General features: G+C 38.5%; 1 protein-coding gene across 1 annotated transcript in view; it reads right to left on the reverse strand.

Annotated features, from left to right (window-relative positions):
* The window catches only part of GLIS3 (GLIS family zinc finger 3), a 156,302-nt gene that overhangs the window by 102,137 nt on the left and 26,587 nt on the right, over positions 1–27,578 (reverse strand). Inside the window, exons 2-3 of the mRNA XM_026060012.1 lie at positions 24,066–24,273; positions 17,039–18,158 (exon numbers count right to left, since the gene is read on the reverse strand). Coding sequence (XP_025915797.1) covers positions 17,039–18,158; positions 24,066–24,273 — 1,328 coding nt within the window. The remainder of the gene's footprint in view (positions 1–17,038; positions 18,159–24,065; positions 24,274–27,578) is intronic.

The following is a 27,578-nucleotide window of genomic DNA, read 5'->3' on the forward strand; positions in this document are numbered from 1 at the left end:
TTACAAGAAGTTTTTTTTTTTTTTTTTTTTAATAAGCATTATCAATGCTACATGGCCCAAGATCCCTCCTGCAGCGGGAAATCCACTGCAAAGCAAACATTATATGCCTTTTTGTCCTGTCAGGGGTATCCAAAGGATTACCTTGTAGGCAAGAATACAGCCTCAAAAGCACTTCATAAGACTAAAAGACACTTGAAAATCTAGACCATTACTTGCTTACTACCACGGCAGAAAATGTGGACACATACATTGGGAAAAAAATCATATTAAAATATGGTATAGCCTGAGAAATAGTATAGCATTATGTGAAAAGTCACCAGATGGCACTATTAACATAGTCTTCAAGTTCTTCCCCCCATGTGGGAGCAAGTTTTTAATCTTAAAGAAAATGTACCTGTTTATTTTGTTTTGGTTGTGAGGCCGCACACATAGACAGCGGAGTCTTGTCACTGTCTGGGGACAAGGTGCCTCGCGGGGAACGAGGCAGCAGGGAAGGGGCAGATGCGGCTCCTGGCGCTGGCGTGATGCTGCTCGCTGCTCCGGCAAGGCGGCTGAGCGCACGAGACACGCGAGTTTCCTGAGGCGCCGTGCGCCTCGTTCTTGAGCCCTCCTGCAGGGAACGGTGCTATCCGCAGGCCTGGCTGCCGGCCCGGAGCGGCTGCCGCGGCGTGGCTGGAGAGGGCCCTGTGCGCCAATGCGGCTATGATGCCATCACTTTTTGCCCATATGAGTAAAACCTCACGGTAAGGACATATGGATTTTCCTTCCCTCTGCTTCCTAAGAGAGATTGCATTCTTCTTACCCTGAATACTAAATTTTAACAGTGGCAGAGAGGAAAGCACATGCTAGAAACTCACTTAGCTCTACCCAACCTTTGCAGAGGTGTGAGAAGGTGGACACTGAACCTTGTGCTGCCATTCAGAGTACAGGCAACTAACGTACTTCAAAAATTCAGAGTTGAGTTTGGAAATGATTTGTCCTTTTTCTTTCACGATTTGCACAGTTAGTCCAAAATTGTTCTACTTGTGGGCATGGAAAGTTATAGACCTACACATGTTTAACTGACTGGTGTAATGACAGCATTTCAGGGAACTCAGATTTTTGCTAAAGCATGTTTTAATATTACCTAACCCTGAATCAGAAACATCCGTGAGTAAAATAACAATGAATCTTCTAGTTAAGGGCAGTCAGCAGCTTGCTCCTTGCTTCTTAAACATCTTTGGACAGTCAGCTTCTCAGAAGGATACTCCTGAGATACCAAGCTTGGAAAAGGATTTTTTTTTAATTCAGACAGCTGTCTAGGGAACATTTGAAGATGCTCATATATAATGCCAAAAAAGAGGTAACCACCTAGACCAGCAATCAGGGTGGCCAGATTCATATTCTTTGGAAGAACTGCTAAGAACATATGCTCTAATTTGGTCAGTGAGCATCACAGCAGACACCTTGCCAAAATCCAGTAAAGTAATTATACCTCTGCTTAATTGGCTGTCAGGTACACATCGCAATTTAAAATTGGAATTGGTTGTCAGCATCAATTAACTAACCTACCACATACACTTTATAGTGTTTTCCACAACATATTATGTCCCTAAATAAAATTAAGATACTGCATAGTTTGTTCTTTGAGTAAAGGACCTAAGAGGATTCAAAAATGAAATTCTCAACAAACTGAAGGTTCTAAGCAGCAATAAACTTGTCCTCTAAGAAGACAAGCACTCAGCCTGAAAACTGTCATGCAGAAGTATCGGGTCACCACCTCTGACTTGGAGTTATTCTACATGCTTCAGATTTATTACAGAAATCCTAAATCTCCTGACAATCATCTTAAAGAATGTGCTGAGAAGTATAATGAAGCTCCTTGCAATAAAAAGATTCTCAGGACTTTGGTCAGTGTCCCAGGAAGCATCAGGTCACACTGAACTGTACAAGCTGATCGGCATCAACTATCAACAGTCCGTATATAAGTTTTGATGTTGTATATTGCCAAACCAACCTAGCAAAATATACTCAGTAATAACCATTCACATCTGATGTGATAATTAGGAATTTAGCTATATAATTTATGTTGAAGTAATGGTGTGATTTTTCATCTACCAATATAATTTAACAGAAAATGAAATCAAGCCGTAGGATGACACAGGCCAATAGTTACAGTATCTTGAAACGGAGACGATAATTACTTGCATGCTAATGGTTTATATTGTTGCTAGCTTCTTAAAAGAGGCTCAGAACTCATATTGAATGCATGCTTATATCTTAAAAGTCTGAGTCTACAGCTACGTGCACTTTAAATTAAAAGGTACAACACTTCTATTTTGTGAACTTACTTTGCAATTTTATAGTCTGTCTATGAGTTTAATTACTAAGAATGAATTAAAGAGATAGAACATTACAAAAATATGAACATAGCCATTTTCTCCTTCTCCCTCCATTAAAATGTTCCAGGATTATTATATTTGGTTTTGTATCTGCAACATGCTGAATGTATACATGACACTGAGAAGACAAACCTGTGCAAACATCCCTGAAAAATGGATCAGGCATAAATCCAGTAAAGTCCCTTCTCTCTCTCATAACTAGGACACTGAAGAGACTGCAAATCATTGTTGTAAAGCATGATTCTCACACGTCCTGAGAAGATGAGGCCAAGGAGAAAGTTAGATTTTGTGGGAAAACCTGCTCTGATTGCCTGGCTAGGACACGTATAGAGTTCACAGAGCAGATATACAAAGCTACGTGACAATGTCTCTTTTTTAATTGGTAACCCCTTCACACTGACATAACCAGGATATAGCTGGACACAGCTATGCTCCAATAATCAGTATTTCAAGAGATTAAGACTTAGCCTGAGGAGCTGACTGAGCAGCCTGGGACAACACATGCTGCCTGCCCTACCTTGGTCCTCCCTTGGGACCTCTGCTCCCATCTCCTATTCCTGACTGCTCAGCTTTGCTTTTTAGCCATTTTCCCATGGCCTGCTTCAGTTTCCATTCTAGCCCAGATCCCAATGTACGGCGCAGACTTCTCAGATGCCTGGTTTCGGCCATTGAGCACTGGATGCTCTTGAAACAGTTTTTCAACAGTGCATTTCTTGACTTATGCGATCTGGACTGTGATTCACCCTGACCATGATACCTGACTCTGCCCTTGACCTTTGCCTAGGCCTGATCACTAGAGCTGACCATCCTTATTGCCATTTCAGATTTCCCAGACACCTTATGCATTTTACTTTTAGGGACAGTCTAATGGCTAAGCTATTTATTTTTTTTTGACTGGAAAAATGCAGTTTTCTCTCTTCTGCCCTTGTACTCAAGAACATCTGAGTTAACTCTGCTCAAATCTGAATAAACAATAAGACTCTAAGAATAAACAAGATAATCTTTGTTGATGAATCTGCTCAGGAGTGCAAGAAAAAACATTCTGTTTGCTTATAAATTCTGCTTTGCTCCTTCTTCTGATATTTTTATTTGGTCCATCTGATGATGTTTGTGCAGATAAGTGCTACAGCAAAAGACCTTGCAAGGGCTAATAAAGATAATCATATTACAGAAGCACATGGTAGTCTGATCTATAATATATGCAGATGTCAGTTTAGAAAAACACAGAGTTAAAAAAACCAAAACCAAAAAACCAAAAAACAGAGACCACTAAAAATCAGAGCTGCATCTCAATAAAAACAGAATTCCTCTGTGGTCCACATCATCTAGCTGGAAAAGGATCAAAGGCATTGGAGCTTATAATTATGTCATTTTTTAACACACAGAAACTTCTGGGGAAGAGCGTGCAAGCTGCTTAGGCCTTTTTTTAGGAACCAGACTTTAACCAGATGGATGGACACCATCACATCATGTCATCTGCGGGGTGTTTATGATTTATGATACTTCACGGTTCGCCATGGACAAGTCACTCGGTTGTTAACAAATGCCTTCCCTTTAGGGTACCGGACACCTATCATATCTCACCACCCTCACCCAGCTGTTTAGCAGGGATAACAGGACTCCTGGTCATTTGCGAACAGCTTAAAATCACATCACCAAAAATGGCAAGTTAAGGCCCACCCTGTGGGAAGCTCTGTCCTGCTGCACCTCGAGTGCTTTTGCATTGCGAGTGCCGCCCGTGAGAGCCGAGGAAGACCGCCTCCGCTCGGTGTCGGACGGGACTGCATCCCGCCAAGAGCTACGTATCACACGGCATGCAGTTTGAAGATTTCAGATTGTTCATTTACCAAACTGTGAATTCTTATTCGTGAGTCAGAACTGTTCAGCTTGAAAGCCACGGTAATTAAGTTGACATGCCATTCAGTGACCTTGGCATAATCCTAATGAGATCTAAGTCAGAGACAACAATTACTGGAAAAATAGAGGTATGGTTCAAACAAAGGAGAAAGTACTAGTATTTTCCATAAGCAAGATGAATGCGCTTTACAGCAGAGAAACATAATAAACTGCTTTATCAGCTAAGTCTCTTTATCCACCACAAAAATGGCTTGTACCTGGAGAGTACATCTGGCAATAGAATCAGAAAAACAAATTACTCTAGGAGATTAATTGGCTGCAAACTAAGGCCTTTACAACATTTTTTTGAACAGACAGAACACAATGCAGACATGCCTTTTGAAAAAGTCAGCAATCAATACTACTTCAGTGTCAGCTGAGTTTCCTAGTTACTATTGTACACTGGCAGGTGAGGAAAAGCCACTTATCCATGCTGCTGTCATTTCTATTGATGGTCTCTTGTCCAAAGTGAGAAATCAGTTTTGTGGCTCTCTGTTTCAGAGGTCACCAGTCCCTGAAACATAGAGGCATTTTTTTTCTATTTACAGCTTATTGGAAAACCTTAAGTTACATTTTAAAACAAGTTTACCATATGATGGGGTTGTACAGCAAACACTGAAAAAGCTTCCACATTTAGGAATGCTTTTATGTCATAGGGTAGATTTTAATTTAAAAAGGAGAATATGTTGTATATCTTAATAAATTTAAGAGTTGTTAGGAGGATACTCCAAGATTTGTATAAAAGAGAATGATGTTGTCAAGCAGTGACAGCCATTTTTATTAGACAGAGTCAAATGACAGGACAGCATTATGGCTTTATTTAAAATGTACAAGTCCAATTGCCAATTGGAATTTCAGCGCAAGCTTAGCAAGATGAGATTCTTGTTTAAAACTCTAGCATAGTCAGCTTTAGTTATTCCTAGAGAGTATTGTGACACTTGCGATTTGATTTTTGTTAATATATTACTGAATCATCCAAGTTTCTCAAAAGAAATGTTATTCCTGTGAAACAATTAATGACTTGTAACTTAGATATTTGTAATGTCCTAAAACTGGGTGACTTTTCAATACACCTCTAGCAATCTAATCAGTGTTCTGTCATCTATATGCCAGATCCTCCAACAGATGAGAAAAAAACCACATGGAGATACTGAAATATTACCACTTAAAACAATGGGCATCAACTAAGGCTAACATATTTTTATTACCACAGACCATGAAGACCATACAGTTGTCCAGTAGCCAAAAATCAGATATTTTGTTGGCTGCTCTAATATTCAGTAAATGGAGCCAGCATGTTTTATAGAGAAGATATTTTATGAAGAGATATTTATAACAAACGAAAAATGGAGCTTTCTGAGACTGCAGTTCTCCAAAATCAAAATGTCTGCTTGCATACACCTTGTGAAGCAAAATGAAGCAAAACAGAATTTAAACAGCTCCTTTCCAGAAAAAATACCTTTCAAAACTAGCTCCGGATTCTAACCAACACACTTACATGGAGAGCACATGAAGCCAAACTTCACATTTCCCAGGATGGATTCCCTGTGATATAGGTGTGTGGGTCATATACCATACACCTGCACATTTGGCAGGCAGCATCTCATTAACTTTTCTTGAAAAATGAAACAATGGCATGAGAAACTCTKCCTGAGCTACCGAATACCATTGGTAAGTTGTTCCAAGCGTTAATGACATTTCCCCCTCTAATCTTTTCGCCTTTCTTGGCCCAGGTGGCCATGTTACAGGGATGGTTAACTATTTGCCTGTGAAATGTTCAAAGCCCCACAGGTAATACAGCAGAAAAAGCTGGGCTCTCTTTCTTGTACGGACAGCAATCAAGGTTTTTGCTGCTTCCCTGCCCTTCCACGTAATTTCTCACCTCAGATGCAAAGCTCTTACTCATGTTCAACAGTTGGTTTACAGTAAAGCTCCACTTTCTGCATCATGAAAACCACTGTATGTCTTTTAATAGATTCAAGTGCATTTTTACAAGGTCATGCTTAACTAGAAAAAAAATGCTGCCAATTTTAACAGCTTTTTTTTCCTAGCAATTGCAATATTCTCCAGAATTTTTCCATTAAAAAATGGCACTGATCTATGAAAATTGCCAAACATTTTGCAAATCAGGACTGAAAAACACACAGTATGTTTAAGACTGTATCTGACAATTCCAGCTCATAAACAGTCACAGGGTTCACAGGGTACATTTGCAACTCAACAGGATACTAACACTTGGTAAGTTAATACCAAGTAACAGGTACTACTAGTAGGTATTAGTTGAACTACAATAGCTAACCACAGATATAAACCCAGATTGTTCCAAATGCAAAATGAGATGCATAGATGCTAGACCTTAGAAGCTGGAGCAGGCTGTGTTTGGAAATAATTAAAGTAACAAGCTCTGGTAAAGCAGTGATTTGAAACTGAATGCCCATATCCATAGATTCTCCTGTCTTCTGTCAATATGCAATCTTGTCTATAGTCATATAGTCGTATAATGTGCAAATGAAGTAAACCACAGCAACTCTTCAAGTTTCTGCAGTTCAGTTAATCAAAAACATAGCCAGTATTTTGTTCAGAGTTCAAATTGTACTTGCACATCATGGGTGATATTTGATATTTAAAAACAACTTGTTCAACCAAAAGTCTGATGTTAAGGTGAACATTTTTATCACTTTCAGAAATTACTTCTTCTAAAAGCAGTCCTAAAAGCAAGACTACTTTCTCCTAGCTTGAGCAGTCATTCATCAGCTCTTTATATCAACAGTTCAAAGACATATAAGTGACCAAGGAAAATCTTAACATTGTTTGCGACTCTGGTATTAYTGGAACCAGCAGAAGACAGAACCTCAGGAAAGAGCATTTTATCTTATCCCTCTGGCTACTATGGATGAAAATGCTCAAAGCAAATAAATAAACAGATATAACATGCTATCCTTGCTCCTTATCTGGGATACATGCTTCATTTTCTGTTTTAGCTTTCCCAAAACAGACAGGTCTTTTTTACACAGGTCTAATACTTCATAACTTCCTGTACAACTTTATGAAACACTTTTAAATAATTTTATATATCTGATTTTTTTTTAAGTGAAGACTGTTTGGGATGTTATGGCAAAAAAGCAAAAAAAAAAAGTGTAAACAGGCATTAAAATGATGAAAGAAGTATAAAAAGTAAAGTGATTAAGACGAACCTGCTGTGATGAGTTCCTCTGAGTTATCTTCTAAGCCTTTCAGAGACCATCTGCAACATGTCATCACTATGTATGTGACATATGACAAGCATAAAAGAAATGAAATGAAAGAATTAACTCTGAAGCTTTTTACTGAGGGTGGCTCAAGAATGAGGGGAGGAGTTGCATTTTCAAAGAGACCATCACCTAAGAGTCATTTTTCAAGATGTGTGATGATGCAAATAATGGGAAAAAACTCATTACTTGGGATGAGAGTTGCATTCAGTGGCCTTTCACCAACTTGTGACAATGGGTCAGCACACTTCCACCTTCAGAGGAAATGACACCTCTCACAGATTACACACAGACTTTTGAGAACTTTGTCACAGTTAAAATGGATCAGCAAAATTGCAGATGTTTGATGTTTGCTTTTAATTTGGAGCCAAACTCTCTGCTGATTCGTAGAGATGCTGTGCTCCCAGCCCAGGCTTCACAGCGATTCATTTCACTGAGTTTAAGTCTGGGAAAGCACTGTGACATACTTGCATGTTTCGAATCACTGTGCCTGCAGACCTATCAATTACGATTTCTACAGTACTCACTCAACCCATATGTCTCTTTCCATGACAAGTTCTGCCATAGTGGGCCTGTTTCACTGGTGCAGATGTAAAATCAATGTCGCAACTTAGCAGTTGATATCCTTGATTTACACGATGGATTCACACCACGTTGGCCCAGACAGCCAAAAACCAAGAGTCTTTGTCAGTCAGTCAGAGCCGAGCAGCCTCAATAGTCTCAACAGTCTCAATGCAATATTCCATAATTCAGTTTATGAGTGCATTGCACACTCCTTTAGACAAAAAAAAAAGCAGAGCTCATTCTCATGCCACCTACCAACTTCTGGGATGGATTACTATCAAACATCTTAAGCAAGGCTTGACAAGTGTGGCTGAATGACTCAAAAACTGTAAGATCATAGGACTGAAACTTTGTCATACTAATTATGTAAAGCCACTGGAAAGAAATTCAGGCATTTTTGTAAGCAGGCAAAGTGGGTTTTTCATGGAACAAAAGAAGCCTTGTCTTTCCCTATTATATGACGACTCCTAATTTGAATCAATGATTTTTTATTGTCAGCTCAGATAAGCTTGTTTGCAAAGCTGTAATTTCGTAAAACAGAAATCTGAATGGTACTAGGAAAATACATCCATCAGCAGTACAACAGACCTTGAAGAAGAATAGTGGCATTGCATGATGTTTACATCTGATCATCCTTGGAAGCAGTTCTGCAAGTGCTAACCAGTAAAGAACATAGTTAAGAGCCAAAGCAATTTAATTTTGTTTCAATATATTTATAGAAATGTACCAAAAGTACCCAGAAAAGCACGCTGTCATCCTTCCCTTGAGCTTGTGCCAGTTCACAACCAATAGAAAGCATTCAAAGAGGGAAAGAAGGGAGGGAGGGAAATTATTTATAATGACTCTTTGTATCAAGCAAGCTACATTATGAACAGATGAGGAACATTATATTTCAATCCTACATGCAGAAACAGCCCTTAAAAAGGAATTTCTTACCACAGTGACATCTCTCTAAATGATTCACTGGTGATCTTGACCTTTGTAATTATGCATGCTAATTCCCTAGAGCTGAGTGCTCAAGGAGTAAAGTTGCAATATATCCTTAAAAAAGATGGTAGCAAAGTACTAAATCTAAATCAAAACAGTCTTTAATAGACAGAAAAAGCAATCACTCTCAGTAAATAAAGGTAAAATCAGAAAACAATTGCTATGTTGCTCTAACAATACATAGCAAATCCAGGTGCATTTAATAGATCTGACTTGTGTCCCATGGCAGTGCTAGATAAAATGCTTGCAGCGTCCTCAGCAGCCCATACTTTTGAGTTTCCTTTTCCCAGATAGTTCAGCAGTCTGCCCAGGCTCAGACTGTACCTTTGCAGTGAGCACGCCTAAAAAGATCTCCCTGCTTCCATGTAGCCACTTTCAGAAATCCAGAAGATGTGGAAGCATTAAATCAGGATTAAAGCAGTTATTTAAGCCTTGTTAACACAAGATCAACAGCAGCTGCAGAACTAATACAGAACCCCACTGCACTGGCTGAACTGGTAATATCCATGTCCCAGAAGCCTGTTTCAACCATTTGTAGGGAGCGTCCACTATAGCCATCTTCTGAACAGTGCTTAATCCTCATACGGTCCAAGTCCTTTGCAACATGCACTACATGGTGTGTGTGTCCATAAATGTGCACAAGCTCTTAGCATCTGCTCTAGGCCACCTCAGCCAATTGAGACTACAAGGGCAATACAACAGAATTGTTCGGGGGATCAGAGGCAACCAAGATGATTCTTATTTTCCTCACTGTTTGGGCTGTGGTGCCTAAAGGTGCAAATATGGGTGTAAATTTGTGTTTGAGATGTGTCATTTAAATCGAGGGAATCACTGAGTTGTGTGTCACTGATTACAGGATTCTGCTTGGAAGAAGCTCACTGACATCTACAAAACTATTTGTGTGCAGCTTCACAGCCCCGGTCTCTTCTTGTGATTCTTTAAACATTAAATCACTTAGATCCTCTTAAATATGAATAAAAATATCTTCAGCTAAATCTGAATACTAAAAAAAAGATTTCCTTGAATACCTTAATATCTCTAAATCCTTCAGAATATATTAGCATTTAGTTTGCAACATATTTAACTAGTAGAAACATAGGTGCACAAAAAGTACACGGTATTTCCCCATTTCTTAACTACTCTGTACAAACAAACTAATAACTGTTCTATGATAATTAATTCTCAACATTTGTTTTTTAAAAGCCTATAGTCACAGGTAAACCTTCAGACTTAGATGCCTACAAAGTTCTCTGTAGTGGGTTACAAGCATTAATTAAAACCCTAATCCCCAGGAAATCGATTTCAGTAGTCTGAATAAAAGCTGACAGTTTGTTTACCTTTGTTTAAAATTGTATTTCCTTTTTGAAGAAGCAACTTTGCAATTCATAACATCATCAGTTAACTAGCTATCTCTCCTTCTCTTTTGCTATCTTTTATAGTAGAATCATATCTTATGGGAATGGCTTCTGCCTGTTTCTCTTGTGATTGTATCATGACTTGGGTTTCTTCTTTTCCTACCAGATATTGTTAGGCTTTTCTGCCAGCAAACAGAAAGCTTCACAACTTACTCATTCTGTTCCTGATACAGTTCCAGCAACCAAGGGTCTGTCTGAAAATGCAAAGTAAAACCAGCAGACTAGAGCACAGGTTATCCAAAAGAGTTTTATGGCTTGGAGCATAATCCAATTTCCAAGTACTTCACACAGACCTGTTCCAAAACCACAACTTCAGCATTAGCTCCCAGCTTTGAATTCAAATAATTTTCTAGTTTAAAAAAAAAATTCCTAAATTTTCTGCATTTGAAATTTTGGGCGATATGAATTTTGCTTTGGGATTCCAAAATCTGTGTAGATAAGATTTTTAAGTCTAACTCATTTCTTAGTTTACTATTTATTTTCGGTTTGACACAAACAATTTAAAAATCTCAAAAATGTTCATAGATCTTTGCTTTCCAAAGATCAGTAAGGCAGGAAAACTGGTTCAAATACTTAACAGGAAAATTAACTTATTAATAATAATAATAACAACAACAACAACAAAATTAGAGTATGCACAAAATGTATTCTGTAATGGAAAATACAGTCCTTTATCTGCACATAGGAAGGAATTTCCTTTGCATTTTTGAATGCATGAAGAGGTGATTTGGTATCAAAGGTTGGCATTTTGGATACCATAAACAGTTAGATGCTAACTGAACTCATGTTGAGCATCTAAAACAGCCAYAGCAAGACTTTTGAGAGCTTTAACACATATCCTTAAATTTTGAACTATGATCACATTATATATTTCACACTGCAAGAATGAGTTTAAAGAGCATTAGTGCCATTGCTGAGAGGTAAGAATTATTAGCTTAGGTTAGGTGCCATTTGATATGATCACATGTGTTCGAGCCCTTCACAGTTTGTGCTGCTCCTGCAGGCACACCCACAATTCTTCATAATTTGTTTTCCTTTTAAACAGCCTACAACACTGTAAACAAAAATCAGTAAGCTAAGATTGTACAAACTTGTACGAGTTAGGAAGTTTCAGCTATACGGTTGCAAAGTTAAATCCAGCCTTTTTGTGTATATATCCCATGATAAAGTTTAATTACTCATTTTTCCACAGTATTTCTGTTCCAGCCAGTTTACTGAACGAATAAAAAAATGGGCAGAAATTTAACACCATACAGACAAATATAAACTTGGCATTCTCTAATTTTCAGCAGCTTGACTCTACAATTAAACTAATGTTCTTTTAACATTGTTTAAGACTGTCCTGGAGCTCAGCTCGTTCTCTAAAATTCTTCTGCAGGCATGGAAGGAATAAAAAAATTCAGATTTTTTGATAGTTTCCATTTTGGCAAGACTTGAACAGAACTTCACGAGGCAAAGACAGACCACAACTTTTATCCCGGGTAATTTCTCTGTACTGCATTTAAAGGACCTCTTGCAGCAATGGAGATCTCAGAAAAGGTTCCAATAAGATTTTACTATAGCAAGTATTATTCAGTGCAACATAGGATTTGCTTTATGCTTTCCTATACTTAAGAAACAGTAGTATGTGCCATACACAGAATGTATAGTACATGCCATATATAACATATGGCATATATATGAAGGTACCCTAGTACAGATTCAAAGTGGAAAAAAATTCCCAATCATTTTTGCAGAATGCATTACTATTTTTAAACAAAACTTCATCTTGAGCACCATCTTCTACCCAGATGTTCTTCAAATAATGCACACACATCTATCTAAACACATATGGTCAGCCCAAGATGTTTATTTGTGCCTCATATAAACATTATACAGTGTTTTAAGTTTTATGCTCTTTTTTTTTAAGCACACCTTCTGTTTCATGTGCTTACTAAATCGATATCTCATGGGATGTTTTCTGAAAGCCAAGACATTTCCGATATTTAATGGATGTTCTACTGATATTGTTTCAAATCTGACATGAGAATACTACTGGTAATTTTGTTTAAATCACGTCAAGCAGCTGTGATAAAAAGAAAAATGCAGTAGTTGTATTACTTTCCCATACTTCAAAATACTACTAGTGATATTGTGCTGAAGAACAGCACAGGACTCACATAGAGCAAAAAGATTGTATTCAGTTTGAAGTGGGAAATATTCATATTGCACATGAAAAAAAATGCAAAGAGAAAGCCTGAAATTTATCTCTAACAATATACTGTTGCTATTTTCACCAGAGTAAATATTATAAGCTTATTGTTCGCCTAACATAAGAGAAAGTTAATTAAATACCACGCTTGCCAACTGAACTTTAAGCATGACAAATATCTGCTATAAAAGAAGGAACACTAAGCAGAAAATAAGCTCACAGGTATAGCCAAAGAGAGCAAAAGGTCAGCATTTGCCAACTGTTACCGTTGAGTTTCCACAAATATCACAACAATCTCTTCTTTTTTTAATGCAGAGGAAAATCTGAGGGAGCCTCAGATACTGTTGTGTGGTAACTGCTGGCGAACATTACTAATTTTATCTTAACCACTAGCTGCATTTCAACATCAATTTTGGATTCACTTCTCCTTGTAGCTTTATATCTACCCAACTTGTTTTTTTTAACTTATTATTTAGAAATATAATTCCTACTAAGTAAAAACTAATAAGTAGGTTAATAAATAAATATGCTAGGTTTGAACATGACATACCTACATTTATATAAAGAAGTTTAAGAATGGACACTAAACATATGTTACAGTGTCCTGAATAGATGCTTTTAATTTTCAAAATGAGGTCACTGTCAAGAAGCAAGAGCCGCTTCCAGATGCAGTGTGCTGGAATTGAACCTGACAGATGTTTTAATCAACATTCAGGGAGCTCAGTACATTTTAACAAACGTTTAATGGAACTTCTACTTCAAACAAGTCAACTGCAAGGGAGACCCCCTTGCATGGAAGTACTCTTCAGCCTCACAAATTACTCACTATTATATTTCCTCACTATTATATTTCCATATAATAAAGCAAGGCCAATGTAGTCATCTACTTTGGCTTCCTGGAATTAATACTTTGTGAAATTAGAGTGCACTTTTCAGAACAAAAAACATTCTTCCAAAAATGGGCAGGGATGAATAACTCACCACGGCTTTCACTACAGAGAATATGTACTGGAAGCAAAAGGACAAAACGCTAATCTGCAGATGCAGCTTCAACAGTAAATTCAGCTAGAAAAAAAGCTAGAAAAAAAATGCTGATACACAGAAAAACACCAATACAGAGCAAGTGTGTCAGACCCAGTGTGCAGTCCTCTCCCACTAATTACCCTTGAACAAGCTCTTCTTCATATGCAAGTATGCCTCTACAACTTCTGCCTTCGCTGTTGTGTGGTTTGTATGATGGGACAATATGATCTGAGTTTTTAACCTTGGGAACACTTGACAGTTTGGATCTGCTGATAAGGATCATCACATATTTTTGTGTGCCGCTATCTGATTAATACTCACAACACTTTTATCTTTCAGAATCAGAGAAGACAGAAGAACCAGAAGGAACAAGTGGCTGGAGTAGCACTTTTAGCTTTCCTTTATCACTTCTTCAAATTTTTGTTACATAGATAAATAGAAACTGGTCCACATCTGGAGAAAACAACTACTAAGGTCAAAGAATTTTCTACTCAGCTCGGATTTTAACTATACATTTAATASTGCAGTTCTAGCCATTCTTTAAGACTCTTTTCAAACATATGACTTAGTCATCACAGAGTGATCATACGGGGGAATAAACTGATTTTCCAAAGTTCAGTTTATAATTAATTGTGCATGTGATTCTGCATTATCTCTATTAGTGTTGTATTAATATAACTTAGAAAAACTTAATTGTGGCCTCATATTTCTGAATCTCTGGCTGCATACTGCAATCTATCCCTGGCCTCATATTACTGAAGCCTTGCAAATCTTACTAAACTATCAGAGCAATCCATTCGGACCATGAAAAAGGCAAATGCACAGTATAGTGTCTGGTAATGCACCCCAACAAACAGCTGCATGGAAACTAGTATCACATGATAAATACACTGACTAAGATCCATTTCAGTATATTTCTGTCAGGAAGATTTTCTCATTTGCAAAATATTGCAAAACATGCAAAAATGTTAGGAACTGTCAACGCATGTAACATGCACACAGTGGGAACAGTTTAACTGTCTGCCTTTGATCACAGAAGGTCTTGCACTACTACCTCCTCTAAAATCTCATTAAAACCTCAAATTACACTGATATGATCAAAAATTTCACTTCTTGGTAAGAAAGGTATGAAGCTTGGCAGAACTAGGATGATAGACTTTTGTCCTTGATATTAAAAGAACAAATATGTTTTCCCAAATTCACACCATTTGGGAAACGGTGAAAGGAAGGCTGTTTCACTCAAAACCTACTAATGAAAGCTGCTTCTGCTTGTCTGTCCCAGGAAAAGGAGCTTATGTACCTGTTTACATCCATGCTATGAGGGACATCATGTCACCCTGAATGTTTTTCTACTCTATTTCATTACCCTTCTAACCGTGAAGCAATGTAAGCATATGACTGAGTGCTGCTTGTGACATGCAAACTTACTGGCACTATCCAGCACTACCTGCTGAAATTCAATAAAATTAATCATACTCATTAATATTCAAGAAAGCAACAATTCTTTGAGAAGCTAATACAGGCACATCTCATTTTTTGTGACACAGCATGACTTGGCACAAACTTAATTTGGGGCTTTTCATCTCAAAAACTTTATCGCATGAAGTTCCTTATCCACTGACATCGTGACATTTGTCATCAGTGAGTGTTGATTCCTTAAAAGCTAAGGACACCTCAGATGGTCTCGTAATCAGGAGAAAGTCACTGTAAGCATCCTTTCTGAACAGGTAGGACAGGTAGTAAAAGGTGCTACTAACGCAATATTTTCCCCAGTCTTACTGGATCCCACATCATATTTCTCCTACTAGAAAGATCTTGGGCACTTGTATCACTCTTTCTTCAGTGCTCTTTCACTGTTTCTGCCCAGTCTCTTAATAGAACGGTCTCTCCTCACTCATCTCCTGATGTTTGAGTCATTTTTTTCTATCTTGTTCTTGAAAAATTAGTTTCCTGACCTCTAATAATTCTTTCTTCCTCCTCACTTGCCATAAAGTTGATAAGAAGCCCCTGAGGAGGAACTGAATTTAATGGTGAGTCAGATCCAATACATCCAGCGATCAGAAAAGAGAATATATCGTAATATAAAAGAAAATATTCAAAGACAGAGATCACAGTTCAGGCTCTGGTATGACAAAAGGGAAGGATAAAAAGAGTTTTCCTAGTATTGTGACATAGTAGGTGGTCTCTCAGACACACGTTCTCTACCAGTCAATTTATATTCAAAAGCAAAATCTGGAAAGATATCTGCTCTTCCTGAACAAGACTGGCACTTTTACAAAAAGTGAGAGAAAAAGAAATTTTCATCTATTTATTATGCAAACAAACTTCTAGATCATGGTAAGAAAAATATTCTACTAGACACAAGTTAGAAAATATTTCTTGCGTTAATTCATACTTCACAATTTATAAACAAATACTTTTTTTTCCAGATGAAAAACAATCAGCAGTCATTTCTAGAAAATATATATTCATTGTTTTGTTAGGTTAAGCTGAGGAGCAGAAACAACATCAGTGAGGCTGCTTTCTGTCACGCTAAATGAGCATTTAGTGAGGGTAAGCTAATCATCATTCAAAATACAGATTATATATAAGGCCAATCAAGAATCTGAACTATAGAGATTATAGAGGGTTCACTGGAGTCCAAAAATAAGCCCAACATAGGGTTTATTGCCTCGATTGCTGCTGTATGTGTTTACATATGTGACAGACTGACTTGCAGTGACCGTAAGAAAAACAGCAAGAAAAAACATGGCTTTTGGGATTGAATGATCACTAGTAGAGGCGGTGAGCAGAGAAATTGTCATGAGTTTTATTCCTACCTATTCAGAGAAACAGAACTTCGGATCTGTTTTCAGTTAGGGTCTGTTTTCTGTAAGTAATGAAACAAATGACCATCTGAAAAATTACCCAACTCTCTCAGTTTCTCATGGCAACATTAAGCAAGATCCTAAAAACTCCTCAAGTCAGAAAAGAGTAACACGATGCAAGGCTATTTCTGGATAAACTGCCAGGTACTCTGCAACATTTTTTCCCCAGGAGCACTTCATGCAGGTTCAGACTCTGATGGTACTTACTGTTTGCTTCATGAAGGTCTACCCCATGACTTTTGCAGTTTATATTAAAAGTTACTGAATCTAGAAAATAAAATTTGTTCTAATATTATCTGCTGGTGCATGTCAAATCAAAGAATACCTTTCCTTTCCGTCTAGGTGGAAAGATGAAGCAGTCGTTCCTTCACATAAGCTAGTAGAAACAAAGGGAGAATTAAAACATCTCTGCATTTTAGTGACTAAGAGCGCACTTTTGCTGGCAGGAGAGAGAATTCAGACTTACTGTGCATTTGTTCGGCTTCTCTCCTGAGTGGACTCTCATGTGAATCAGCAACTTGTAGCGGGCGTTAAACGGCTTGTACCTCCGTGGGCACCCTGCCCAGAAGCAGGTGAAGTCCTCGCCCTTCCTCTGGTCTATGTGGACCTTCTCTATGTGCCGCACAAGGTCCTCTTGCTGGTCGTACAGTGCGCTGCAGTCGATCCAGCGACAGCAGTGCTTGCCGCTGAAATCATCCGGCTCGCCGTTCCCATCCAGCAGCGCTCCCCGGGAGGCAGGAGCCCAGGCCAGCAGGTGCGGGTGGCCGAGGAGGTCGGGCGGACGCCGGTGCTGATGCGCGTGGTAAGGGGGAGGTGGGCCCTGCGGTGGCGGAGGCGGCAGGAGAGGCGGCACGTCAACCGCCCGTCCCGGGAAATTGTCTTGCCACTCGCTCTTCAACGCGCCCAGGGTCTGGCTGTCTGCGGGCGGCGTGCCGTGCTGCACCACCATGTTGCCTAGGGCGGCCGGCCGCAGGCTCGCTTGCTCCAGCTGCTGCATCCGCTGGTACTCGGAGGCCCCGTTTTCGGCGTAGCCTGGAAGGGTGATGTTGCCGTTAGCCATGAGAAGACCTTTCTGGGCGCTCGGAGCAGAGCAAGTTTGGGGAATACAGCTTCCTTTCACCCCCAGAAAATGTCCACAGACCTCAGGCTGTGGGGAGATGTTAGCTGGTGACGTCCTAGAGCCGTTGATGTAGGCAACCAGAGAGGTTGGGGACGTGCGGATGATTGTACTGAAGTCAATCCCGATGCCATCGGACAGAGGAGTGAGAGAGAGCGCCCTTTTTTTGGAGCGGGCGGACCGAGACCGGGCTGAGGAGTGGCGAGGACTAGGGTAAGGGGAATGGCTATTTTCCACACCAAACAAGTAGGATGGTGATGAGTTAGATACACTTTTACTGGACACAGACGCTCCGGGTGGAAAATTTAGTACGTCCCCCAGCTCACTGCCATTTTGCGAACCTTGGTTGGACGGAAGAGAAGGAAGCATCCTGTAGCCATGTGACCACTCTTGCTTGACGCTCAGAGCTGACTGACTTTCCAGCAAGCTTTGCGTTGCAAGGGACAGCGGCTCACGCRACACGAGGGACCTGCAATAAAGGCACGGTAAGTAAGTCAGCGATTAGACACCATAACAGCTCAAATTTCATACTGCTGCGCGACGGTTCTTCTGTCTTTCCACACACGTGTAATTACAGGAAGGCCACGTGTGAGAAAAGTTTGCCCTAACTTTATGTATTCGAATGTTTCTATGCTCAGTTAACACACCTGCAGCCACACACACACAATGGACATGTAACAAGGACACTTAAGAAACCAACTCAAAAACTTCAAGATTCTTGAAGAAAAGTTGCCATAGAGGTTCTTGATACACTGCTACAAAAATCAATACAAATTTTGACATCAGCTGTGTTGTAAATAGCTTTGGGCTTCTGAAGGCAAAGCMTTAACATTCCTGTCTTGTATGAAACTCATATGACTTTGGGAAGACTGTCTATTATTTTTGGTGGCAAAGGAAAGGAAGAAAAATGATTAATAAAGAATAAATGTTTAATCTGAATGACATTACCAATTGCGATGCACACAAATATTATTCTTCTTTACAGAAATAGCTCCAGATTATAAATACAGATAATATCTAACTTTACAAAACAAACAAAATAAATCAATAATGTAGAAGAATTGGTTGAAGGGGTTTATTTAGTTTTGGTTTTATGATGTATCTGCCTCCAAGTCAGCAGTAGAAATTTTAAAGAATTTTTTAACTGACTGTTATTATTGGCTCTTCCCAGAAATTTTAAGAAACTTGCTTATCCCACAAATGTCTGAAGTGTAGCTTAACAAAAGGACTCTTCAGCTCACCACAGTACTGGTTTCTACAGAAAGGTAAAAAAGGAAATACAGGAAAGCCAGGGTCCCTGGTTCATGGCTCCAAAAGAGACTGCTGGGTAAAGGGCAAGTTATTCTATCTCTTTATATTTCAGTTCCACATCTTGGCAGACTTGGACTTCCTGCCAGCCAGAGATGCTATCAGTACATCAATTAATACTTCTGAGGGGTGCAAACAGTGACAAGAACCAGGTCCATATCCAGATAAAACTGCAGTTTGCAGAGCCACAAAAGCAGCTGCAGTTTATGCTCTGCGGGTTAATTCTTGGATTCTTTATGAACTTTTGAAGAAACACAGAATTTCAGTGGTGGATCAAGTACATAAGAAACCTGGATTCTCTTCTAAATCTGATACACTTTTTTGATGGTGGACAAGTCACTTAATCACTGTTCCTCAGTTTCTCACATGGAAAACAAGACACACCAATAGCTTCTGTTGCTATATGAAGATTTCAATGGATCAAATTAACTTTAGAAAAGGACTAATAATTGGCAATAGATACCTTAAATACTAAATGCTCAAAAATATGTCTTAAAGCTTTAGGTATAAAGCATATGAAATATTTACAAGCATTAATCCAAAGAAACAGTCATATAGGCCTACCTAGAAGGAATAAGATACGCCTGTGTAGGAAGGTAAGTTCCTACAGCCAGTTATTTATAATTTTTTTACTGCATAGTTTTACTTTGTTACATACTTCAGATACTTCAAATACTCTTTCTCTAAAAGAGAAATTATGCACTGCAAAGAAACTGAAGATGAAAAAATCTCATCTCTTCCTTATGTCTATTAAACATACTGTTACAGAAAGCATCTCCAGGAGGCACTTCTACTATTTTTGCTCTTCACAGGGACGTAAGTTATCTATTCAAGATAAACTACATAGCAGTAAGGAAGATTTTTTTAATAGAGAATCCTTTGGGAAACAAGGATCTGGGACAGATCTGATTAAGGTTCACTCTCAAAGTGGAGTTGCACCCTTCAACATGGCACTGGTAATAATCCACGAATGATGGCACTGCCTGGCCTGCTGCCTGACCACCTCCTCTCAAGACTGGTATCTGTGCTTAAATAAAGCAAGTTACAATTATATATGCACTGCAGTCCTTCCTGCAGTGGCTGCAGCTTCTGTGGAGTTAAATAAAACTACATAGTTTACATATTGGTGGCAGGCTAACACTGGGGATCTGAATCCCATTTCAAATAGCACTGGTCAACCCAAGAGAGCAAGAATGGACCCTAAACAATTGCCCAAGAGAGATTCCTGGTGAATATACTAATATTTACCAAATTTCCACTAATGATAAAATCACATCAGCTGTTCTTGACACGATTTTGTTTGGTAGGTCAACTTTTCACCTGTGACATCTGTGGATTATTTTTTAACCAGATTAGCAAGGTTGAAAGAATGTATGAAAACACTAGGTCAGGTCATTCCAGCAAGAGAAATGTCCATAGCTTTTGACACTCGATTCTAGCCACACAGTTTACAGCTGAAAATTTCCAGTGTCTTTGTCACCTTATTCTGCCCAACTATGTGAACACTGCTTGTGTGATTTTTTTTCCTAATATTTAATATTACAGCATTTTTCAGTGGTCAGAAGTCAAGAAGGATGAAGAAGGAGGTGTGGATTTATGGTGATTTTGGTTTAAGGGCTAGACTGTGCCACAAGAATAAAGCCCATGTCATTGAATGACTCCTGAAGAGATCGAGAAGCAGARTTTGCACTCAGGAAGTAACTGCTGCATCTTTGGTCCTTTTTTCCCTGGAAGGGAACCTTCCCCCTGCAAAGGAAGCTCTCACATCTCCTCTGGCTACAGACACAGCTCACACAATATCTAAAATATAGGTTGAAACTTCACCTAGCCTTGCTGGGGTGAACTACAGGATAGATGGGCAAACGCTCCTTGCACCAAGATAATTCGCTTCACTATAGATTGTCRATCTGCTGTATCAGAAAAACTAAGAAACATCCTGTCTGAACTGAATATTAGTACAATATGCTGTTATGGAAATCAGTGGTGCTTTCAAAATAGCACTTTTGAAACAGAACATTAAAGAAAAGCACAATGACATGGCTGAATACAGTTTGTATTGAGAAAAATGAGAAAAATAGGATGGCTATATCAGGTCAATCTTGTATAAGATACGGATCTAAAGTGGTAATTATCTGTGAAAAAAATTGATTCAGGCTGTTGGGTCTGTTATCAATGGACTCTGTTAAAGTACAGTTTGTTATAGGGCAGTTAAAGCATACTGGTATGCTGTGACCCTAAATACGGATCCACAATCTGCAATAGAGCAAGAACAAAAGAAGTAGGGTTTCATTTTTTCATCCTAGGTTATATATTTGTATCTGGAAAATAAATCTAAGTAGGTCTTTCTTTGCTAGTTTGATTATTTAAAATAGGTTTTCCTCTTTTATAAGTAGGGGAAAAAAGCACGCATCAATGTAACAAGTCTATTTTTGTAATGTCAAGAATTTTATTCAGATATGTAGTAGCACCAGTGTCATTCAAAAAGCTACTTATTTCTAATGCAAAAGGACACACGTGCCAGTAAAGAAAAACTGCATCGACTCATAACAGGACAAGATTAAAAAAAAGGCCCAGAATTTCAGGTGTATAATAATTAACGGCCAGATCATCTGAAGGAGCCTGGTTCTCACTTAAGCATCTAAATTCAAAAGTCAATTTAACTGAAGAGCCCAGCTCTTAAAATAAAGGCCACTTCCTTAAAACCCAGCCCTCAGTCTAAGTAAACAGTTTTGGGGGGAAGAAGATACATACAACTAATATGAAAATGAAGGGCCAGCTATAACACAGTGCCAGATCCTCAGATGGTATTAATTGGCACATGTGTACTTACTGTAATCTAAACCAGCTGTGTGTTTGGACCAGACTCTTTTATGAACATTTACAAGAGATTCCTGCAATTACTTTCTATTCTCCCTCTAAGTACATAGGCCACAGTGTCAAGTATAACCCAGAATGTTAGAAGTAAGCATGGAAGACTGAAAACATGTTTTCTTATCTTTTTGCATGTCTTCTGTTCACTAGCCAAGAACGCTTTGCTCTTTCCTTGGTCTTTCTCTCACTTGCTTCAAAGTAAATGGCAGTGTTACATCTGGTTTCAAGAAGCGTAACTACCTCCTCTGAAAAGTTGTTTGGAAAACTTCCAGAAAGATGGGGAGAAGGTTTTATCCTTCTTGGGCTATATACCAAAATCTGATGTTATCTGTAGCAAAACTCCAGTTTTGCCAACTTTTTCCATCAGTAAAAATCAAGATGAAACATTTTGTTCTGGGTCAGTTCAACAAATAATCTGTTTCGGATTGAACTGCCAGAACGCAGTTCATGATGCATCCTCAGTAGTACAGCTCAGAGAAGGCACTCAGCCCATGAAAGATTATGGAGTTTGGGGATATATAAATTGAAAAGCTTGAAAGGCACAATAGCAGCTTAAGCAGATATGGTTTAATGCTGAAGCAATTCAAAATTAAGTGTTTCAACAACCTATGAATTAAAATCTGACTTAAAATTTGTTTTGCCCTATTTTGATAGAAAAACTGCTGAAACAGATATTCTTGCTGTGACAGATTCTAATTTTGTAACATCTTTATTGATAAGTCATTAAAAGAGACTCTAGAGACACTAGATCCCAGATCTGCCAGAATTACAACTTCAGTTCACCCTTAGTAAATATTTCTTTAGAGTAAAAACAAAAATGTATAGCTCAATACTGATATAGTATACACTACCATACATTCATGTAAAACTGGTAGTGTTTGGAACCACACAGGCACACCTAATACTTATGATTATCAAGCAGGTAGTAATTAATGATATCTTCACATTATCWTGTTGATTTTGCCTTCAAATGTATGTCCTTGCATTTGTCATCAGCTTAGCCATGAATATTTTTCCATGGCTCATTTATATAGGAAGCATAACTAATTTTTGTAAATTGGCAAAAATAAAGGGTACTAAGGGACTCAGTCTTCACAACTGAAATGATGGAAATGACACCCAATATCTTCCAGTAGATTATAACAAGGTTTTCTGCCAGTTAAATAATACCAATCATAATTATTTCAAGACTGTTCCTTGGCTTGTAATAATAAGGTAAAATGTAAATTGTTTTCAGAATAAAAACTCTCCCTGTCTTTTGTAAATAAGAAAGTTACATTTCAACTTTAGGCAACTATTATAGAAGTCACATCTGCAAAGTGAGCAGGTAGCTTCCTAAGTGACACTAGACTATTTTCTCACTGTATGTTTAACTAATATCCAGCAATGTGCTTACTGTAGTTATATGGAGGTTGTCTACATAAAAATTTTCCCCTCACTCCTGTTTGTCTACAATACTGATAGCTATAATCTCAAAAATTATTTGAGCATTTACAAACTTATTAATAAATAATTAAATATGGTTTAGTGATATAAAAAGGCAAGGTTTACAAGGAGAGGCCATGGTTTCTATTTAACTACCCATGAGAGCTGGGAAAATGGGCAAATTTTCAGTCATGCAAGCCCTCCTCCAGGCCTAATACAGATGCAGTAGACTGCTGGCTAAGTGCAGATTGGGCGCAATTGATCTGATTACTTTAATTCTGTTGACCAGTTAAACGATTTGAAAGAAACGGTACTTGATGAGAAGAGAGGAATGTTAGCAGGGGATTTTAGTTTACTTAGTTTAACAATAGTGCTATTTGATAGGCACCAACATAACACTGGAAACCATAAATCCAAGGTCACTGCCCCCATAGATATAACAGTTGGACCATATCAACTTTCATTCCCCACAGCATTTCCTGTCCTTTTATTTCTATGTATAAAAATATGGTTATGTGCCTAGAAAAATCTTTAGCTAACAAAAAACTCTACGAAGCATAGAAAATGCGGGGGCAAATTTCACACTTCATTTGAATTATCTAAACCAGTATGACTATGGTTGATGTGAATTACATTATGTTGTATTTCCCATGACATAACAGAGCATCACTTAGGCCATTATAATTATCAGAAAAGGTTGCATTTGAATGGCAACAGAATGAAAATACTCCCTTTTTTTAAGTACCAAAGAGAAAAAAAATTAATTCAGGACCTTGTATCAGATGGAGGTACACCCAGGTTGGAAGCATCCACAGACCTCTGTAAGCTAGGACTGATCTGGTTGCATGCTGTTGAGACCTGATTAGCAGGAGGAGAAATAGGTCCCAGCCGTTGAACTGTCATGGGACTGCTGGTGACTACTACATTGTTGCAGCTGCCTTTTCCAATGGACTTGTACTGGGGTCCATAATCAAGACCTCCTAAAAATAAACAAGGCAGGTTAGTATCCGTCTCCCATGGGTGAGGACACATAACTCATGTCATTTAGCACAACAGGAAGAGTGGCTGGAACTGAGTATATTCAGTTCAGAACAAAACAGGGGAACTATGCAAGGGTTTTATAACCTTTTCCATACATGAAAAGCAATACTCTAAAGGAGAATAAATTAGGCATGCTAGCAAACATGGACTGCACTACATGAGTGCAAGACCCAACATCATGGTTAAACAACAGAAAAATCACCGCCAGAAGAGTTTGGGTAAAAGAGCAATTGAGGGACCGCCAAACCATAATGAAAGACTACAGCGAATCCCTCTSTGAAGATGGGAGACGATGCAAAGAGGCGGAAGGGGCACAACCATGCTTTGAATCTCATCCATCACCAAAACCTGCTGCTCCTAGCAATTGCAAGCCCTTCCATCCTAGCCACCCAAAAAGCATGGGGACTGCTGGCGCACATGCAGATCACCACCCCTGCCATAGCTCTGGTGTGGGGAAGCGCATGTGCTGCATCGTTTCTGCAGCTGGAGTGATTTACGGCTGGGATTCAGCATTCCTGAGACGCCTGGGGAGAGGAATTCGAGCTGAATCAAACCAAAAAGTATCTTCAACCTTCTCTGAAAGACCACAGTCTGCTTTTAATCACTGCTGCCATGACTCAAGCTGATGGCTCTTACGCAGTAGCATGGGATGATTACAGAGGAACATGACTGCAAAATGCTCTGTGTACTTTATGTCCTAGTTTGGGTCACAGATGGTGATGTACAAGATCTCTTGAGATAAAACACATCAAGATAAATGTAGGTCATGATCTGGAAGTTGTCTGATGTCTAGCAAACTCTCATGGCAGTTCAAAATGAGTAATTAGTTTATTCATATTTGTACCAGCTTCCCYGTGTTCATACTCCTCCCCAAAGCAGGACAGCAACATCAAGATGAATAATGTGAAAAGTACTTCAATAATTTAAACAATTTTCTTAATCTACTTTTGACTTCCATTGTACAACTCACGTACTACTTCTTTAAAAGGGTGTTCAGACAAGTTATGAACTTCACAAAGAAGTAAATTAAGGCATTCATGGCCCACACAGTCATAGGAAGAAAAAGCAAATCCTTCAATCTTCTCCAGACCAAATAGGATTATCTTTAAAATTTTCACCCTAAGAATTTCAAATGATACCGTTTCTTTAACAAAAGAAAAGAAGTAGATATGTCAGTTTCTGTTTCAGAGTTCTGTGCTTTCTTTTCAAATTACTACATTTCACTTTGAGCAACATCTCACATATACGCAATGAGCACATATATGGTCCTCAGTCTACCAGTATCCAAAGCACTGTGTAAGCTCATTTACAGAAGTTACAAGCTGATCCCATGATCCACCACCAAAGTGTATTCCACGAGATGAAATATGGCAGCCCTTTAACAGACATAGCTTACTCATGTCTACTACTTAGAAAAATAAGTGAACAATATACCATCCAGTTGAAAATTCAAGGATAACCCAGTCTGAAATTTATCTAGAAGGACCGTAAATTGCCAAAAACAAACATGTAAGGAAAATTCCTAGTATTGCATTAAACTGCCATTTTGAGCACCAGAAAAGCAGCTCTTAAGCTTTGTGGGATTCCTCTGTGCTCTCCCCAGAGATATACCATCTAATCTAAAGAATAGGAGAAGGTTTTTTATTTTCTTTCTTATACAGTAATTTGCATTTTGTACTCAGTAAATTGGAATCAGCATGTTATTCAGCAAGTTGCTTTTATAATGTTACAGGATGCTAAAATGTAACCAGACAACAAAATTTGGCAAAAAAGCATAAGGTGTTCCTGGTAATAATATGAACATTCATTCCCTTAGCAAAAAGGAAAAAAAAAAACAAAGGTGAAAGACTTATATGACACTTTCACATTATATAAAATTCTATATAGTACACCTACATACATATGTATATTAGGTATGTACAATTAGCTATTTTTTAGAAAGATGTGTTCATTTTGTTGAAGCAAGGGCTTTCCGTACTGAAGGATATAAAAGACAGGGAAGCATTTTATAACAGCATAAGAAAACCAATTGCTCTTTGACACAGAACACAGCTGTGAAGTTTGCACAGCTCATATATATCAACTAATGAATAAAATGCAAAACTACTCCTTAGCCTTGAAAAAAGCAATTCTACCACAGAAATGTACCAAATACATTCTGATTCTTCCCTGGGTGATATACATTTGCTTCAATGGGGCAAAATCAAAATTCTTCCCATGACAAAAAAAGAAGAAGCAGAAGCAGAAGCAGAAGCAGAAGAAGAGAATGGTTATCAAGAAATAATCTATCATCAAATCATAAAATTTTATCCACATTTTCATCATTAATATCTCTTCTGTGCCCTGTGTGTCACCCAGTAGTATTAATTCGATCTGAGCCCGGTGTGAGCATACAGTCACAGAGCTGCCAAGACAAGTCAGAGCATAAGAGATGCAGCTCGTGCTGGCCTGCAGCCAGCTGCAGGAGGACGACTGCACCTGACCCTGCACCACATTAAAGAGGTGCAACGTAGACGCCTGCCTGGCGCAACCTCTCAGAAAATGGGTTCAAAAGTGCTGAATAAATCTGAACTGGCAGAAGGAGCATGTGCCAGATCAGCATTTGGCATCACATACCCACAGGGTCAGAGGAGCCCTCAGTCCAGATTTGCTGTATCGTTGACCTACAGCCTAAAATGTTCGGGTCAGTGGATGGATAACCAGGAATTCCTTGATGTCAAGATGCCACGTCAGCTGAGAGAAATGGGAACCTCTCTAGGGACATCAGTGGGTTTTGAATTAGGCTGTTAATTCTGAGAAAAATCCAGGAGCTAATATTTTAAATGAGCCATAGAATCATTTTTTTTTCTTATTTACAAAGATTTCAGTCATGAGATAGACCAATAAAGACAGGAGTACTGTAAAATAGATGATGAGGTGGAATCAATCTAGAACTGACTGACAGGAAGAACTACAGTTGAGTAGCGTGCCATTTATTCTGGATAAACATATTACACATAAATCAAGACTGTTCTTTATCAATAATTAACAGTAATAGTTAACAATTATAAACACTACAAATTCTTTATGGAAATATTTTAATCCATTCACTTCCTCATTCCTTAGGCTGCTTATTTTTCTTCTTTACTCTATAGTTGGTTAATAGATAAGCTTCCTTCATATCTGATATGCAAAAATATTTCACTGCATTCTTTTGAAAAAGATACAAAGAATGCAGAAAAACAGAACCACCTTAATTTGAGTA

Source organism: Apteryx rowi, unplaced genomic scaffold (genome assembly GCF_003343035.1).
Source record: "Apteryx rowi isolate R43461 unplaced genomic scaffold, aptRow1 scaffold_163, whole genome shotgun sequence".
Taxonomy (NCBI): domain Eukaryota; kingdom Metazoa; phylum Chordata; class Aves; order Apterygiformes; family Apterygidae; genus Apteryx; species Apteryx rowi.